Raw genomic sequence first — 20,222 nt, forward strand, 5'->3', positions numbered from 1 at the left:
ATCTCTAAAGCCTCTTGTCCATGGAAAAAGCTTTAACAATTCTTCACCACTCCACTCCAAACAACTTCATCTCCATTAGCAGGAACAACTACCAGGGTAGTGCAAGCTGTGCCAAACCATGTATTATGAGCAACATTGATTGTGTACCATATATTGCTGGTGGGCAAGTTACTTGATTGACAGACAACTAAATTCATTGATTAACCTGTGATTTACTGCATGACCAAAGACTGGGACTGTGAAAACACCACATGACAACATTTCAATTGTTACACATATATCACCAGTACCAAATACAAAATTGTACAGATATGCATTAATACTATGTAAGGATCGCATGAAGCATCTTACCAGTGGCAGATGTAAGGTTTACTCCTCTACTTCTAACATTCTCAAACACAGAGAAGAGAGTGAATGTGTATTTGGTTATAGGACTGAGAGATGACACTGTGTGGTTCACTGGTACATCTCCATCTGGAGCTCTGATGAATGTCTCTCTGCCATTAAACTGGAGAACAAAGCTGATATTGTTGTTCACTTTATTCCACTGCAGAGTGATGCTGCTCTCATCCTGACTAGATGCTCTGAAGCCGTCTGCATTTTCAAGCTCTAAAAACACAATGAGGTTAGAAGAAAATTATAAAAGTTGGCAAATCTAACATTGTACATTGGTCACTTTATATTACCAAAATGTTTTAGCTACTTAATGCCAAATTGAACAAGACAGTTTTTTATTTAACTTTATTTGAGTCATAGAGGTAAATACACTTGTCATGAGGGTAATGGAAGTGAGTAAGACGCTGGTAAGTCCAGGTTGTCATGATGAAGGTTAAGATTTAATGGTAAATCCAAAAACACAGTCCAAACAGACAGCATGAGGAAACACAGAACAGATCTCAGAACAAACGAGGTGAACAACTAGGACCCGACAAAGAACAAAGACAATAGGTGGACATAAACACACAAGGAGGGTAATCAGGGAATGAGACACACCTGGGATGCAATCAACAGAGAAGACAGGACAGGAACAGGACTCAAAAATAAATACACTTAAAACACAGATCATCACAACACTCCCTTAAAAGTGGCCTATTATGCTTCATTAAATAGGTTAGAACACGTCTATGGCTATACACAACTTGCTCATTCTATTTTTCTGCACAAAATCCTTCTTAAATGATGAGATTTCAGTTTGGTCAGTTTCAGAATGAGTTGTTTTAGGGCTTCTTGTAACTAAATAGAAATAAGCTGCTGCTGGCCCCCAACTCTACATTTACATTTGCAAGTAAAAATCCCTGCAAAGAGATGCTCAATTATACAACCATATATTTATAAACTGCAGAAGTGGAGACTCCTGCACAACCAACAAGGAACCGTCTACTGTGGAACATGGGAATTCAACACTACATTTAAAATAATCCACTTCCTTTAAAATGGAAATTATGAATGTATGTACATGTGAATTGAGTGTCTAAATTGTCTAAATTCCCAATTTGCTTATTTTCCCTGGAGATTTGGTTTCTAATGTTCTATTTGACAATATTAAGAAATTCTACTTAAGTCCTTCTTGAAATCCAACTTGATGTAATATAAATAAATGTACAATTATTCCAGTAGAGTAACTGTGTGACAAAGTGGTTCAGTTTGTATTCACTACTTGTCCCTTATTTTCATTTCTGGTTCACTTACTTTCTATAGTTGGTTATACTGTATACCCTCTATGTTGCACTATTTATATGTTTAGGTTAAAGCAACCACTTCTGGACTATGGGTTGAATTTGTTTCTTTTGTTTCAAGGTATATTTATGGTATTTGTTTTCCTTTTTACTCACCACTGTTTGTCCCTTGTAGATCTGCCGCAGGGCAGGAGTATGGGAGGGGCTGGCCCAGTATTTTCTGCTTAAATGGCTGGATGATGTCATTGATTACCTTGCTGGGTTCTACCAATTAGGGGGTTTTCTTTTGAGTATTGCTTTGTTTGTTTTTCTTTTAAGTAACTTTTTGAGTTATCTTGTATTATGTGGTTTATTTTGCAGACAATTTAATTATGTAGGAGTTTGTAAATTACATTCATAATTTTAGTGACTGCCTGTTTAGATTTTGTTTTGCCCTGTTTCATTGTGGCTTTGGCCAATCAAGCATAGGTGTGTTGCCAATTGGCTATAAGAACAGTGAGTTCTTAGAAGCTCAGGAGAGGGCAGTTATATTAAGCTTACTGTATAAAAGGCTCTGATTTTTTCTGTATTTTATTTTGTAATATTGGTTTAGAGGTCATTCTAGGAAGTGACGTAAGCCTGAGTTAGTACTGAGCTAGCGCTCACCAGGGCAACCTAATATACCTCCGGGTCAGTTTGTTGCATTTTCCAACCGTGAGACCGCATTCCCGGTGTAGTCCTGAGAAGTGATGCTCCGAGTGTTAAGTTTATGACAGAAAGTAAGTTACCGCATTTAGCGTTCTATTTGTTCACTCTAGATTCAGTTATATGTGCGTTTCAGCCGTATCTGTTACTGCTTTACGTCGAGTTGTCGCGTTAGAGTAATTAAGGGCCACGCGCTGTCAGTTGCCGCCATTGTGTAGTTTTATCTGGCCACATGATGGCGCCAAAGTGCTTCTTATGTTAAATTCGGCCAAAGACTGTCTATTTGTGGGCTTCACTGAGTTTGTATAAGTTGAACCTGTATTGCTGTAATACATTAGCCTAATGGCAATTTATTGTTATTGCAGACTGCTGGCAACACTGAGTATCAAGGCAAAATAAACCAGCTCACAGCTACAGCAAGTTTTGGTCTCATGTCCTCCTTCCTGTATCCTGACCGATACACCATCTTGTTAGCTGCAAATACCTACGAACCTAACCCCAATTCAACACTGGTCCTTCGAGCCGGAGGCAGCTCTCAAGATGGAGCCAGACAGAGTGACACCTCCTGATGTAAGACCTAAGCGGTCGACACGCTGACCAAGCCGATTTGATGACTTTGAAGTTGAGTACACACATCATTCCATTAGGGAAATGCCACAATGGGAAACCCCACCGCCTCTTCCAAGACATGTGGAACACCAACCGCAGTATAGCAATGCACCATCTCACTACGGTGATAGCGATGGGACCTGCTATAATACTTCTCCTCGGCTGGAGAGAAGTGAACAAAGGAGGGACTATAAAGACCTCTCACCTGAATTTTCCCCCTACAACCGACTGGAGTCCTCCATCCAACCACCTCATACAGAATTCAGAGCTTTACAGGTGGAAAGAGAGAAGCTACTAAAATCACAGGAAGTTCTATAGGAGAGCCTGAGAGAACTTAAAGAAGCGAGGAGTGATATCAAAGCACTGATTGAAGCTGCTCACTCACTGAAGGAGGACATGGCTCAGCTGGCTTCCTCAAAATATACCATTCATCAGCCCCCTATAAGCAGCTCAGAAAGGGTGTACAACACCATCACTAACACAAGGCCGATTAAAGATGAAGATGAGGAGGAGTGGCCTGATCCACCTCCGTGGCCTGAAACTGAAGAGGAGCTGCACACAGGATTCTCCCAACTAAAGGTTGAAGAACAGCATTCAGATTATGGCTTACAGTACTACCCCCCTCCTATTACAGCATCTTTGCCCCGTAAATCTTTTCTGCTGACACGCATCCCCCAGGCTCAGAATCATAGAAGAAACGTCTTCCATGCTCCGTCGCAACATTTTGAGCCATCTTCACGCTGGACACCAAGTCATGCAGGTCTGTTGCAACCAAAGCCTGTTCCAGCTAACTCCCCTACTCCAGTCACAGGGACAGTGTGTGAGATGTCAAACTGGCACAATTCAGCTCCACCTCCTTCAGCTGAGTTGGTGTATAGGGGGCCCAAACCAACAATTTAAAAGTTTATTCATCCAGATCCTTCTGAGTTTGCCAGGCTCCGGATGGCCCTGGAGAACCTACTCCCTCCTAATGCAACTGAGCTCTTTAAGTATCAAATACTTGTGGACCATCTTAAGTTTGATGAAGCTCGGCTAATAGCTGACGCTTACCTGAACTCACCAAAGCCTTATACTGACACTATGGCTGCCCTCTATGATAAATTTGGACAACCACATCAGCTCGCCTTAAGGAAAATAGCAAGTGTCTTAGATGGCCCAGAGATAAGGCGCGGTGATATAGTAGCCTTCCAAAGGTTCTCTCTCCAGGTGCAATCCCTAGTTGGTCTGTTGCAAACATTAGGACTTGAGGGAGAAGTAGAACTGAACTGTGGCTCACACGTTGCCCGTCTGATAAGCAAGCTCCCTCCAGAGCAAAGAGCTGACTTACGTCGATATTAGTTCAAACAACCTGGCACCACCTACACCCTGTATGACTTATCTAAATGGCTTCGTCATGAGTCATGGTGCCAAGGGTTTGATAGCCAAGATGGTGGGAAGGATAGTAGAGAACGGACCTGCAGAAAGGCAGATGCCCATCCCTTCAAACAGACTGTAACAGTCCTACACAATGTGAAAGGACCCTCAGAAAACACTTCGCTGCCACCAAAGGAGAGTAGAGCTAGAGGGAAGATTAAGAGCAAAGCCTATGGTGCCTACTGTGAGAGCGCAGAACATTATTTCAGTCAATGTGATGGTGTAGCTAAGCTCTCCAAAGAAGAAATAAAGAACTGGATTCAAGTTAACAATCGATGCTGGTGTTGTGCCCGAAACCACCTAGCTGCTCAGTGCACACTGAAGAAATCCTGCAGCCTTTGCCAAGGAAAACACCTGCTAGCTCTTCACGAGGTAAATGCCAGAACTGAAAGAAACGACATGGGTGTTGCTGAAAAGGAAGAAAGTTGCCTTACCAATTCAGCGTCAGGTTCCCTCTACTTAGATTGACATGGGGTCGGCCATCGTGTCCTGCTTAAGATTGTACCTGTGGTTTTAAGTTATGGGCAACGCACTCTAGATACCTTTGCAATCCTGGATGACAGTTCCGAGAGGACCATGCTGCTCCCGGCTGCTGCAAAAATCCTTGGTCTGGCGGGCATCGCTGAGGACCTTCCATTACACACCGTATGCTACAATATTCAAATGCTACGTGGACGTAATGTATCTTTCAGTGTCTCTGCAGCTACCAATCCTGGGTTGCAACACAAGATTGAGGGAGCATTCACAGCTGACTGCCTAAACTTAGCTCATCATACATATCCTATTGATCAGCTACAGAGGAAGTATAAACACCTGCAAGGGATCCCAGGGCCGGCGTTGAAGCGAGCCGAGCCGCTACTCCTTATTGGTTCAGACCAGCCGCATCTGATAACCCCCATAGAACCGGTTCGGCTTGGCCCACCTGGCAGTCCAGCAGCTGTCCATACTCGACTGGGGTGGACGCTTCAGGGGCCAAGTCTTTTGATGGGGTGGCCAACCCAGCCTGCCCTATGTTTATACACATCCTCCCAGTCGGATGAGTTATTTAAGCATGTAGAGTGGCTCTGGCAGATGGATGCAGTACCTTACACATCTGAGAAGGAAGTGACCCGGTCAAAGAAGGATCTTCAAGCTGTGGCTCTGATCGAAGCTCAAACGGTTCGCATAATGGTGGATGGAGTGCTGAGGTATGCCACGCCTCTCCTTCGCCACGCACAGATGCCACAATTGAATGCACCAAAGGAATCTGTCATGGCCATGCTTCAAAGCACAGAGAGACGCCTATTAAAGGATTCCCGTCAGGCTGAAGCCTACAGAGCAGAAATCCAGAAGTTGATTCAATCTGGAGCTGTAAAAGAGTAACACCAAGCACCTCATCAACAGAGAGCTGGTACATTCCCCATCATCTCGTCAGTCATAATGGGAAGAATCGCCTGGTTTTCAACTGCTCTCATAAATACCTTGGACAGTCCCTGAATCAGTTTCTGCTGCCTGGCCCCACACTTGGAGCCCCCTTACTAGGAGTCCTAGTCAGGTTCCGTGAATATCCCATTGCTGTGAGTGGAGATATCAAAGGGATGTTCCATCAAGTACTTCTCCTCCTGAAGGATCGCCCCCTATTGAAGTTCCTTTGGCGAGATTTAAAGGTGGATGAACCTCCTAAAATCTTTTAGTGGCAGGTCCTGCCCTTTGTGACAACCTGAAGCCCCTGCTGTGCAACATTCGCTCTACTGCGTCATGTGACAGAATACACCCAGCCCGATGACAACCTAAGATTCTCCATTGAGAAGTGTTTCTACGTAGACAACTGTCTGCAGAGTGTTGGTTCATCTAAAGAAGCCAAGATCCTTGTAAACCGACTGAGGGAACTGCTAAAATCAGCCGGCTTTGAGTTACGTCAGTGGGCTTGTAATGATCCCAGTGTTGTGAATCATTTGCCTCCCGAAGCGAGATCACAAAGTCTGGATCTGTGGCTGGCAGAAGACAAATCCAAATCTGCAGAGACAACACTCGGGCTCAGTTGGGACTGGAATACAGACACTTTGGGCTATAAGCACAGATCTGTGTCCTATGAGATGCTAACTCAGGGGTCCCCAAACGTTTTCCTGTGAGGGCCACATGACTTTTTCCTTCTCTGGTGAGGGGCCGGAGTCAGTTTGTAACAGAAAAAGTGTGACGATTGCAGGAGTGCCTAAATGCAAAAATACATTGTTTTCCAGAAAGCACAGTCAAATAACCCTCTCTGGATTCTTCACAGAAAAAAATACGCCACAGATACGCCACAAAAACGAACATTTTACTTTCGTGAAAATTTTAACTCACAATACTGACTAACGGGAGCCCTGAGCTTGTTTCTCTGCAACGAGACGGTTCCATCTGGGAGTGATGGGAGACAATAACACCCGAAGTGTTGCTTATATCAACAGCCTGCTTGGTCTCTATGTGGCGAAGCAGCTTGAAGCTTCATTGCCTCATTAGCAGCCGGTCGCCGCATGTTAAGCAGAGCAGCTTGTAATGTGGGACTCACCTACCGGTCCGGGATAAATCCATTCTCCTGTCTCTTCTCTGGGCCTTTTCCCCTTTGCAAAGAAACTTTCCAAAGACATCTGATCTGTTTCCTACTCATTTTGCTGCTTGTGAGCTCAATGTTGGTGCGCAAGTAACCAGACTTCCAATGATTCACTTCCTGCTAAAGAGCCCCCTGGTGGTTGAAGAAAAATTTACATATAAACGGCTTGTAGTCCCGAAAATACTATATATGAAAAAAAATCTAAATGCTTTCTGGTATTGTTCAGGGGGCCGGACCAAATGTGGAGGCGGGCCGGATTCGGCCCGCGGGCCGCAGTTTGGGGACCCCTGTGCTAACTCTTCAAAACATCTACAGAGTTGTAGCATCACAGTATGACCCCTTAGGCTATCTGTTACCTTTCACTACCCGGGCCAAGCTCCTCCTCAGGCAGTTGTGGGATAAGAAACATAGTTGGGATGATTCAAACCTTCCATCCACACTCCTTCAAGCTTGGAATGACTGGGAGGCGGAGCTGAAGTTTCTACCTCAGCTTACCTTCCCACGTGCTTACGCTCCTACCAAAGCCAACTTAGAAGAGGACAGCCGTGAAGTGCACATCTTCGCAGATGCATCGGAGAAAGCTTATGGAGCTGTGGCTTACATGTGGACAGAAGAGTGCAGCGGTCAGGTTCACCTCACCTTTATCCTAGCTCATTCCCGTGTAGCTCCAAAACGGACCCTCTCTATCTCTCGTCTAGAACTTTGTGGAGCTTTAGTGGCAGCACAGTTGAACAGTATCCTGAAGAAAACTCACCTTGACTATCAGAAGAACAGTCCTGTGGTCGGACTCGACAACTGTCCTCAACTGGTTGAGCTCGCAGTCCTGTCGCAATAAAATCTTTGTTGGAGCCAGGATAGCTGAGATACAGGAGTTGACAGGAACTGTACATTGCGCTATGTAGATTCCAAAAGTAATCCAGCTGATGACCTTACCAGAGGGAAGGCTCTAGCAGAACTCAACGTGCCAAACAGGTGGTCAGATGGAACCCCCTTTCTGCTCCACAGTCCCGACACATGGCCAGAAAAGCCCAACTCTGAGCCCATTAATGAGGAATCAGAGCTCCAAAAGACTGTCTTCTGTGGAACAGTGCCTCCACACCTACCTGTCAGGATGGAATGGAGTACAAGACCTGGCAGGAGCTCTTGGATGTAATTGTTAAGGAACATCAAGAGCAAACGATCTCAACTTCTCTACCTAATGCTGAGGAATATCAAGCTGCTGAACAGGCCATCCTTAGACGAGCTCAACAGGAGTCATTTCCAGAGGAGTGTCGTTTGCTTGCTGAAGCAAAACCTGTTCCATCCAGAAGTCGGTTACTCACCTTGGCACCTCAACTGGATACCTCAGCAGGCCTTATCAGAGTAGGAGGTCGATTACGACGTCCTACGTCAGTTGCTGCCATTGTGTAGTTTTATCTGGCCACATGATGGCGCCAAAGTGCTTCTAATGTTAAATTCGGCCAAAGACTGTCTATTTGTGGGCTTCACTGAGTTTGTATAAGTTGAACCTGTATTGCTGTAATACATTAGCCTAATGGCAATTTATTGTTATTGCAGACTGCTGGCAACACTGAGTATCGAGGCAAAATAAACCAGCTCACAGCTACAGCATGTTTTGGTCTCATGTCCTCCTTCCTGTATCCTGACCGATACACCATCTTGTTAGCTGCAAATACCTACAAACCTAACCCCAATTCAACACTTACAGTGGGTAGAGGAGGTTTGACCAGACAGGGTGCTGATATGCACAGATTCTAAGACAGTCTTAGAAAGTATTAAGGGAGGATGACATAATAGGAAAGATTTAGTATTAGAAATTCAGCATAGTTTATTTAGATTATATAGGGGTGGCATTGATGTTTGGTTCTGCTGGGTACCAGCTCATGAAAGGGTTAAAGCAAATGAAAAGGCAGATAAATGAGCAAAAAGGGCTTTATAAGTGGCAATAACGATTATAATTCCTTTTGGGAAAGGGGAAGGAAAATCATTTATTAAGAGTAAAGAAATTGAAAAATGGCAACAACAAAAAAAAGGTAGAATGAAAAATAAGAAAGGGAGAAGATTATATAAAGTACAAAGTCGGTAGTAATTAGAAATATTAATGAGAGAAACAGAAGGGAAGAAATAATAATGATCAGATTAAGAGTAGGTCATACCTATTTGAATGATATTTTATATTTAATAGGGAGGGAAAATAATGGTAAATGTGAAGGATGTGGAGAGAAAGAAAATGTAGAACACGTAGAACATGTATTGTAGAACATGTATTAATGAACTGTTGCGTATGTCTTGATTTTAGCCGCCCACCCAGCCCCCCCCCCCCATAGGTCCGCGCCTGACCCGGAGGCTGCTAGCAAAGCGGCTATAGACGAGATCATGCTGCTTACATTCCGCGATATTGTTGGAGAAGTAATTCGAGAGGAAAACGAAAACCTAAGAGGAGAATTTAAAGAGGAAATTGCCAAAGCCGTTTCACCCATTCAAGCTGCTATTGACGAATTCATAAAGAGAATGGGTGATTATGAAGAGGACCTGGAAAATTTGGACAAACGCTTGGAAGTTGTGGAAACCTGCAATGCAGACCTAAACAACCAATATAAAAAGTTATTGGCAAAAACAGACGACTTGGAAAATAGGGGAAGACGTTGTAACCTACGCATACTGGGAGTACCTGAAGGAATGGAGAAGGGGAACCCCACCAGATTCATTGCTGACCTGTTATTCGACATACTGGGTGGTCCCGGCGGTCTGGAAAAGGCTCCATTCCTGGACAGAGCTCATCGAGCGGTAGCGGCGGTGCCTCCGAAGGGACAACGTCGGCGGGCATTTATTGTGCGGATCCATTACTACCAGGAGAAGGAGCGGATACAACAACTGGCCAGACAGAAAGGCAAGTTCGAGGGGAGCAGATTTCAATCTTTTCCGACTACAGCATCGACCTGCCTAGACGCCGGGCTGCCTTCAACGAAGTAAAGAAGCTACTACAGAAAAAAAGACGGAGTTCGCTATGGTCTTATTTATTCTGCCCGTTTTAGGATCTCCATCAACGGCGAAACAAAAGTGTTATTCTCCTGAGAGCGAAAAACTTTATTGAATCCAAGTTTGGTCCCTCTCCTGAGTGATCAGTACAGGAAAGGCTGTAAGGATACGAGACGGTACTGTTAATTTGTTTACATTTCGTGAGACCTGGGACTTTTACTTAAAACGTTGCTAATTTTTAAATGAAGGACTCTTTGTCTCTAGTCTCTGGTTGTTGTTTATATATATATAATTATTTAGCTGATGGTTTTCCGATTTGACTGAAAAACTTTAAGCGATACTCCTGTATCTCTACAGACTGATGCGTACGGATGGTGCGTTTGTTTGTATTTCTGGGACAGCCGAGTGGACAGCGGCATTAGTGGACTGTGTACTAAACGATCCGCCCAGACGTTAATGTTGGACGTTAAATAGACGCACCCTATGTTATGTTATTTTAGTTGTTTTAGGAGTTCGTTCTTGTCTTTAAAAAAAAATACATTTAAACATATAATGTTTGATGTTGTGACTTTCTCAAATGCGCTTTGGGGTAAATGGGTGATTTATAGTTTAGATTTTTTTCCCTTTACTTTTGTTTGGGACTGTGGTTGAGTTTATGGTGAATGGTTCCTATAGAAAGCAGAGAGGCTTTGGGGATGTTGTGTTTTTCAGTTGGGGACAACACTGAATGTGAAGGGATGGGTGGGTACATGTTTTTTGGGGTTTTTCTTGCTTTGTGTGTGTGCTTTTTGTTCTCTTTATGTCATTTATTATTTACACAGATGCTGGCTAACTACAAATTTACAGTGTACACCAATGACGAGACTAATCAATGTGATTTGGACCATTTGCTCTCATCATGTATGTAAATGTTGACTTCCACTGACTATACCTCTACCTCTGTAAGTAATGGTTGCCATGTTAATTTTGTTAGCTAAAAGGAATTGAATCATCCAGTGAAACGGAATAAGGTACTTTCTCATCTCTGCCGCCTTAAGGTACATATAGCATTTCTGCAAGAAACGCACCTTAAAGATATAGATCATTCAAGACTTAGAAGTTGGGTTGGGCAAATTTTTCATTCTAGTTTTAATGGTAAAGCGTGAGGCGCAACAATTCTGGTCAATAAAAACACTCCATTTATAGGGTCGGATATAATGACTGACTCGAATGGCCGTTACGTAATTGTGACTGGGTCACTTTTTAACACTCCTGTTATTTTAGCAAACATATGCGCCCCTAACTTGGACGACTCTAAATTCTTCAACAACTTGATTCACTCCCTTCTTCTAATCGATACTCACCAACTGATATTCGGAGGAGACATGAATACTGTCATGGACTCAGTGTTGAATCGTTCCTCGACCAAAAACGTTTCACTCCCAAGTCTTCAGTAGTTTTACAGTCATTTTTACAGGATTACGGTGCTGTGAATGTGTGGCGATATTTATACCCATATACCCGACAATATTCCTTTTTTTCTGCAGTTCATCAAACATATTCACGTATAGATTATTTTTTTGTAGATAAAAAACTGCTTCCTAATATTAAAACTTGTAGATAAGATAGTATAGTTATATCTGATCATAACCCGCTTATTTTGGAACTCAGTTTTCCAGACAAACGTTCTGTGTATTCTTGGCAATTCAATCCTCTTCTTTTGTCAGATAAAGAATTTGTATAATATATTTCTGAACAAATAGATTTTTTCTTAAAAATTTACATTTCACCTGGCATAGCTTTTAGTACAGTTTGGGAAAGCTTGAAAGCATTTTTACGTGGTCACATTATATCCTAATGCTCACATACCAAGAAACAAAAGGTAAAACGTTTTACTGAACTGACTGATCTGATTTCACAACTAGACAAACAGCACTCTATAACTCCATTTCTGGATTTGTATAAACAAAGACTAACCTTGCAAACTGAGTTTAATTTAATTTCCACTGAACAGTCTGAACGTATGATTCTTTAGTCTAGAGTAGCGGTTCTCAACGTGGGCGGTACCGCCCCCCCGGGGACGGCAGGGGGTGCTGGCGGACATTTTTACAAAAGGGGGCCGCTGGGATGCCTTTGGGGGACGTTTGGTCGAAGGTAAACTTTACACCTTAAATGCACAACAATACCAGTTTAGACTTGGAGCAACTTGGTAAAACTGTATTGTGTAACATTAAAACATGCTTGACTTCAACTGTATCGATGGCAGCTCTTCTTCTATTCAGTGTTTGTTAGCTTCTGTTAGCTTCTTGGCGCAGCTCTGTTCTCCTGCTACTGGTAGCTAAAATCACAATACCCTCACTGTGTATCCCTCTGAAAAATGAACCCATTTAAATAAAGAAATCAAGAAATCCCTCCATGGGTGATACCACAATAGAGGGCGTTCATTTTATAGCGTTAACACCGGTGCTGTAAGTGGTCCGGTATGAAACGGGGTGATAGAACAACACAGCACTTTTACATTTCAATAATCAGAATGCAGAAATTGTTTCTGTTGTTTTAAAAGGTTTGTGTCAGTCTGCCTTTTCCCCATCGATACGGTTCCCGACCGCCCTGCACCTTAGGGGCTTAAAAAAAAAAAAGAAAAAGACGCGCACATTGCGCAAAACTCTGAAACAGGAGAAGCGGGACATAAAACGGAGCGACGAACTAGATGTGAATTATGGCATAAAAACAGAGAATCCGACGCTGAACAGTGAAAAAATCAACACATGACGATTAGATGGAGCAGCAGGTGATGAGTGAAGATTACTGATGGTGAGCATCAATAAACGATAAAATAAATCTAGCAACAGGAAAAAAACTAAAGTGAACATAGCATTAAACCAAGAGAGGATAATACTAATCAAATGAAACTAAATGGAAATGAATGAAGAACAAAATGCAAGAATAAACTAAGAAACTAAAGTAAATACGGAGGAATAAACTGGTATGGCAAGACCTTTCAAGCAATAATTAATACAGAGGACAGAATGGCAAGAATAAACAGACACTATTTCCAGATAAAAAGTTAAATAATATTGTTGAAGTGCCATGGGTTTGTTGAGACCACATCTAGTACTGAGAATAAATATATCTTACAGACCATAACAGTAAAGAACTGATCACTTATTTATGTTTTTAATTAGATTTGATATATTTATTTCTTCAATATTATTTTTCATGTCAGTGTTAATGTCATGAGGCTGATGACTCCATGACACTTTCAATTTGACTCATTAGGATTTGAACCAGATTTGTTCTTTGTAATTTCTGTCCAGTAAAACTATATTAATCTATAAATCAATAGACAGGTCTATATAAAGATATTATTCATGTTTCTGTCTCATATTTGTACGGCATTAAAAGGAACTTTTATTTTTCCACTGAAAGCTCTGGTTTGTACAATAAATGCCATGTGGGTGAAGTTTTATGGATGATACTCTGATGTCCCATTCTCCTGAAGGCAGCAGCTGCACCACCAGAAACTGACAGAAACACTGAAGAGAAGAAGAGCTATGATTAATGTAGTTACAGTTCTATCCATGTTTAATGTTGCAGAGCTCAGTCATTTTGCAAATAGATCAAAGTTTAAACTGGCATTGCTGTACATCTTTTATCTGGTCATTTTGTGGAATATTTAACAACTAGAAAATGGCAAAGAATAAGAATATTTTTTCCACTATGATTGGCTGCTGTTAGGACTACAAATTTTAACTCGAATGTTTATTGCATTTTTTGTAGACGCCTGTATTATTTTTATATTATTATTTGTATTATTTTTGATGATAAATACAGAAACAAGCATACAAATCAAAACATCTACAATAGTGATAGTAATATTAATGATAAAATAATGGTCAGTGCAAAGTAGCCTGCAAATTCTTTGGTGGGGGTGGTGAGGGATCTGGATGAAGGCTAGGGGGGCGCTGGCCAAAAAAAGGTTGAGAAACACTGGTCTAGAGGGATGTGGTATGAGCATGGGGAGAAGGCATCTAGGATTTTGGCACATCAGCTGTGTAGATCCGAAACTGCACGTTTAATTCCTGAGATTAAAACCCAATCTGGACAGATCACTACAGATCCACAAAAAAATAAATGAGAGTTATAAAATGTTTTACTCTAACCTTTATGAATCAGAATCTTTAAAAATGCCTGGACTGTTTGATAAATTTTTTGAAAATATGGCAATTCCAACTTTAGACTCTACATTTAGGGATCAACTGGAGGAACAGATTACGGTAGAAGAAATTAAATTGGCAATTAACTCAATGCAGAATGCAAAGTCTCCGGGACCAGATGGCTACCCAGTTGAATTTTTCAAGACCTTTAAAGATAGTTTGTCTCCATTGTTACGAGATATGTTTATTGAATCATTTAACTAGCAATGTCTTCCCCCAACGCTTCGTCAAGCTACTATTTCTTTATTATTGAAGCCAAATAAGGATCCACTTGAGTGTTCATCATATCGTCCAATTTCGCTTTTAAATGTGGATCTAAAAATATTGTCTAAAATCCTGGTTCTCAGACTAGAACGATGTTTACCTCATATCTCTTCTGATCAAACAGGATTTGTAAAGGAAAATCATGGCTTTTCTTGCGTAGATTTTTTTTAACATATTACACACGGAATCAACTGCAACCCCTTATCACTTGACGCTGAAAAGGCTTTTGACCGGGTGGAGTGGGACTATCTGTTTTACATATTAAATTTGGATTTGGCCCTAACTTCATTTCTTGGGTACTTTACTCCTGTCCTATGGCGTGTGTTCGAACAAATTCATTATATTCCTGTTACTTCCCACTCCACCGCGGGACAAGACAGGGGTGTCCTTTGTTCCCTCTTTTATTTACGTTAGCAATTGAACCGTTGGCAATTAAGTTGCGAGCAGAAGATAATGTTATGGGCATCTACAGAGCTGATCAGGAGCACAAGATATCTTTATATGCTGACGACCTCCTGCTGTATATCTCAGACCCTTTGTGCTCTCTTCCCCATGCTCTTACTATATTTGAACAATTTGGCACTATTTCGGGTTACAAATTAAATTTGCATAAAAGTTAATTATTTAGTATAGACTCTAAAGCCAGGAAGATTTCATTTATAAATTTTCCTTTAAAAGTTAAATCAGATTCTCCAAAATCCAAATATAACGCTCCCTAAACTTATGTCAGCTCTAAATGAGTTTAGTCAACTGTCAGGCTACAGTCTAAACATCACAAAAACTCAGGTTTTGACAATTAACTACTCCCCTAGTAAACTTATAAGAAAAACCTATGGACTTAATTGGGATGCTAAAAAAACTAAAATACCTGGGAGTGTTTATATCCCGAGATTTGGACGAGTTATTTAATTTGAACTTTGGTAAACTTATTGAAATCATACAAAAAGATTTGGCAACCTGGACACGGCTACTGTTAGATTTCACAGCTAGAATGGAAATTGTGAGGATGAATCTGCTTCCTCGATTCTTATATCTTTTTATGTCACTGCCTATTAGTATATCAAACACACACTTCCACGCCTGGGATAGGATGATCTCAAGATTTATTTGGTCAGGGTCCAGACCAAGAATAAAATTTAAAACACTCCAAATTAATAGAGATCAGGGAGGTCTGGCCCTTCCAAATCTGAGGGATTACTACTATGCAGCTCAAATGAGATTTATGGTCTGCTGGTGCTCCCCAAAAGTGGATCCTGGATGGAAACAGATTGAACTTGGGCAGGTTGTGGCCCAACCACAAACACGCTTGGGAGGTAAAATTGTTTCGGTCCAGAGTGGGAATAGTATAGTTGAAGACACGTTGTTAATCTGGAAAGAAATAGTTGTCAAGTACAAATTGGCAGATGTCATTGGACTCCTGATGTGGCCCTCTTGTAACCGAAACTTTCAGCCAGGAGAACTAGACTCTTCCTTTTTAGACTGGAAAGATAGAGGCCTTGTAGTTTTGAACCAATTTGTAGAGGGTAACATCTTTAAAACATTTGAACAACTGAAAAGGGAATTTCATCTCGAGAACAGAGACTTATTTAAATACTTTCAGGTAAGACATTTCTATAACACCAAAGTGAAAAAAGGTGTCCCCCCAGAAGGTAATATTATAGTGCAAACTTTCACAAATGCCTATACTCACCTCCCATGCAAAACAGTTTCCAAATTATATAAGGGGTTGCAGAAGCAGAATGGAAATAACACCTTGAATATTAAGTCAAAATGGGAGAAGGAACTGGGAGTAAGGATTACAGACGGTGATTGGCTTTCAATGTCTGTGACTCTTCAGACATCTACCAGCTCTAAAAGATGGAAGGAATTTGGATGGAAGTGCTTAATTAGATACTTTATTACGCCTGAAATTACTAGTAGATATAGAGGATAAGTGCAGCAATGTTGGAGACAATGCGGCCACCAGAATGTCAATCACTCTCATGTATTTTGGTCCTGCCCTGAGATGGCATCGTATTGGGATGGAATCTGCCGGACTATCGGGATAATTTTGGGGTATGCCATCCCCAAAGACCCCAGAATCTTTATGCTGGGGCTGATAAGTGGAGAAGAGTTTCAAAAAGAAGATGAATACCTTTTTAAAATTTTATCAATTGCAAGCAAAAAAGCTATTACACAGTCTTGGCTACAGAAACTCCTCCCCCAGCAGGTCCATTGGTGGGAAGCTGTGGAAGAGATCCACTCTATGGAGAAACTGACATATCTTTTACATATAAAAGGTCATGTGTACTACAAACGCTGGTCTAAATGGCTGGCATATAAGAGCAAAGAAGCGTAACTAAGTGCAACATCTTATAATGTTTTCTTTTACTCGACTGTAAATCAGCGCCCCAAGTTCTGTGTGTTGTATGTTCTATTGTAATAAAGAAAAATGTTAAATAAAGAGTATAAAAAAAAAAAAGTTAAATCAGATTACGTGACTTACCTAGGGGTCTAAGTTATTCACAAATATAAAGATCTCTTTAAAAAGAACTTTGTACCACTTCTTGAAAATACTAAATTAGATCTTCAAAGGTGGAATAATTTGCCACTATCGTTAATAGGCCGTGTCAATTCTATAAAAATGAACATATTGCCCAAGTTCCTTTATTTATTTCAGTGCATTCCATGTTATATCCCAAAGAAATACTTTGTGATACTAGATAAACATGTTTCTGCTTTTATTTGGAATAGTAAGAACCCCAGAATACGTAAAGATTTTATGCAGAGACCTCGGCCTGTGGGTGGATTGGCTTGGCCAAATTTCTAGTCTTATTACTGGGCAGCAATATACGAAACATGCTATATTGGATTAGTGACTTTTCTACAGATACCCCTTCTTAGCTTCACATTGAGTCGTCTAATTGTGGCCAGACTAGCCTCTGCTTTGCTGACCTCTGCTCTCCCTTTAGTTATATAACTAAAGGGAGAGTTATATAACTCTCTGAGGATCCGGGTGCACTGTAGGAAAAGATATGGGCTACACTTTATGTCAATTAAAACTCCTATCTGCTCAAATCATATGTTCCCACCTTCTATGTCTGATTCTCCCTTTAAAATTTGGAAAAGAAATGGATTAAGTAAAGTTAAACACCTTTTCATTGATGGGATATTTGCATTGTTTACACAACTCATAGAACAGTTTAATATCCCACATGCACATTTTTTCCGCTATTTGCAACTGCGGCATTTTGTGAAGAATGGATATCCTCATTTCCTGATTACCTGAGGAAACAGCTCTTGATAAATCATAGGCATAACATTTGTAAAGGGGGGTAATTAAAGAGATCTATACTATACTGCTAGATCTACATCTCCTTCTCTTTCCATTATTAAATCAATTGGGAGAAGATCTTGCAGTTACATTAAGAGATGAGCTCTGGCAATCTATTCTTCACAGAGTACACTCCTCTTCTAAATCGCTAGACATGGGCTCCTTCAGTTCAAGTCCTGCACCGGTTGCATATCTCTAAGAAAAGCTAGCTAGTTTTATCAGGGACTGATCCCTTGTGTAACCGATGCAGTCAGAAGTCGGTTCCCTTATTCACACTTTCTGGGCGTGTTCAAAATTTACCTATTGGACATCTATATTCAATACTTCTCAGAAATTACATGTTAAATTTGACCTTCTGCTCCAACTGCAATTTTTGGAGTCATACCTCCAAATATTTTACTTTCCAAGAATAATTCAAACACAGTAGCTTTTGCTACATTGATTACGTTTGGTACTTCTGAGGTGGAAACAGGAGGCCCCTCCTACACATGAACGGTGGCTTGCAGTGCTCATGAGGTTTTTGCATTTAGAAAAGATGAGATGTACATTGGCAGGTTCAACTGCTAAATTTGTCAAGGCATGGCAGCCATTTTTACAATACATGGAAACATTCAAGATGAGTACCCCATCGTAACTAAACTTCTGCTACTTTTAGTTAGCTGTAAAGTGAACAGATTTTTGCATTTTTATTTGTCTTTTTTTTTTTGTGTGTGTGCGATTTATTTATTTTTGGTTGTTTTTTGTTTGCTTCGTGTAAGGGTTTTATATGTTAAAGTGGACAGCGCTGTATAAAACTTAAATGCTGTAAAGAATATGCTGTGAAAATTGCTAAGATAAAAAATAAAATAAAAACAAGATTAATAAATAGAATTTGATAGATGTAAAGAAATGTTGCTACACACTTGTGTACAGTAGGTGGCGGTATGCACTTTAAAGTTACTTGCGATCTGCCATAATAGAAGAGAAGAAGCAGCAGCTCAGGAGAGATGTCAGGAAGAATATGTCATCTGAAGAAACTGAAACCAGTGCCTGATGCTGATTTTTCTGTTCACCCTCTGACCCTTGTACCCAACTACTTTACAAACTGAGCCACACAGTGAGTTGTGTTTTATAGCACGATCAAGGCGTACTCGGTATTTTATGTAATACCGAGTATTACATAAAAATTACATTTGTTTCCTTTTGTTAATTTTTTTATGTAAATAGAAATTAAATTATTTCATCAAAAGAATGTTTCATTTCTTTCAGAAGTAGATGTAAATTTTACCTGAACAGATGACACCAGCATTCTGACTGTGTCCACAGTTGCGTGTCTCAAATCCTCCGTGCCGACACTGTGTAAGTGAAGCTTCATAGCCAGAACACGACACGTTACCAAGCCAGATCTGTCCTGTTCCTTGACCAAAGAAGGCTGTACTGGTAGCATTCACTGCTGTTCCACAGTCCAACTCTCTACAGACCACATTGGCATCGTTTAAATCCCAAGAATCATCACAGACTGTTCCCCAGATATTTTTGTGGTAGACTTCAACTCTTCCAGAACATCGAGGTAATTCAATACCAGCTAACCTGATCTGACCTTGAAGAAGAAGAAACATATTATTTAACTTTGATTTAAACACTTTTTCATCTTCTAAAACACACACACACAAAAATCCAGTCATCTTCTACTGTACATTCACAGATTCCACTCATGTTTTATCTTTGTAAATCAGACTGCATTAGTTTCCTGGTCATATGAACAAATAGACTTCAAATCATAAATTGTGTTACTATGCTGGACTAGTGAGAAACTGTAATTCCTATGAAAGTTTTATGCCAAGAAGGACGTGATAGGGAAGTGACTTGAACACAGTTTCCTAATATGATCTGGAGTGAACCTTCATGTGAAGTCCATATCTTTCGTTAACATCAAAGCTTTTTATTTTTTCCTGTCTGCTGCTGAAGGCATACCCCAAATGTGCGTGTAACCCAATGTTAAATATGTAAGCAAAAGTGATTAGATATTGATTTAATATCTTCTTCTACAATGAGATTAAAAGGTATAAATAGATTTCATGTCCTATTATACAATAAGATTTAAAAAGTAATAGTAAAGTTCATAAATATATGTAAAAAGTGCTACAAATGTTTAACAACTGTGAAATACGCCTTCAGTGATCGTTTTTAGTGACAGCTTAAAGTTAAACAGCCAATAACTGGGTCAGTCTGATTTCATATCAGCCAATAAGGTGATTGTCCCTTTCCTTTAACTGCTTCGCCGAGAATTTGCTCAGATTGCATCAGACATGCTTGAGAGCTCAGCGCTGATGGTTGGTCCTACAAGGTCTTGTAAAATTCGAAGAAGAATCTTTGAAATCGGTAAGAAAAACAATGTTAAAATGGCTCTGCAAAATATACATTTCAAAATACTAAGTGCATTTCTATTAAATCTCAGAAAGCTTCCGCTGTGAGCAGCTGAAGCCCGGAAATCCTTGTGTAACGTCCTGTAGCATTGGAGCATCGGTGAGTGATTACAC

General features: G+C 40.6%; 1 protein-coding gene across 1 annotated transcript in view; it reads right to left on the minus strand.

Annotated features, from left to right (window-relative positions):
* The window catches only part of LOC103480537 (scavenger receptor cysteine-rich type 1 protein M160-like), an 80,042-nt gene that overhangs the window by 16,887 nt on the left and 42,933 nt on the right, over positions 1-20,222 (minus strand). The window contains exons 15-16 of the mRNA XM_081599967.1: positions 18,971-19,282; positions 352-609 (exon numbers count right to left, since the gene is read on the minus strand). Of these exons, the coding sequence (XP_081456093.1) occupies positions 352-609; positions 18,971-19,282 (570 nt within the window). The remainder of the gene's footprint in view (positions 1-351; positions 610-18,970; positions 19,283-20,222) is intronic.

The sequence above is a fragment of the Poecilia reticulata genome, chromosome 18 (assembly GCF_904066995.2).
Source record: "Poecilia reticulata chromosome 18, P_reticulata-male-v2, whole genome shotgun sequence".
Lineage (NCBI taxonomy): Eukaryota > Metazoa > Chordata > Actinopteri > Cyprinodontiformes > Poeciliidae > Poecilia > Poecilia reticulata.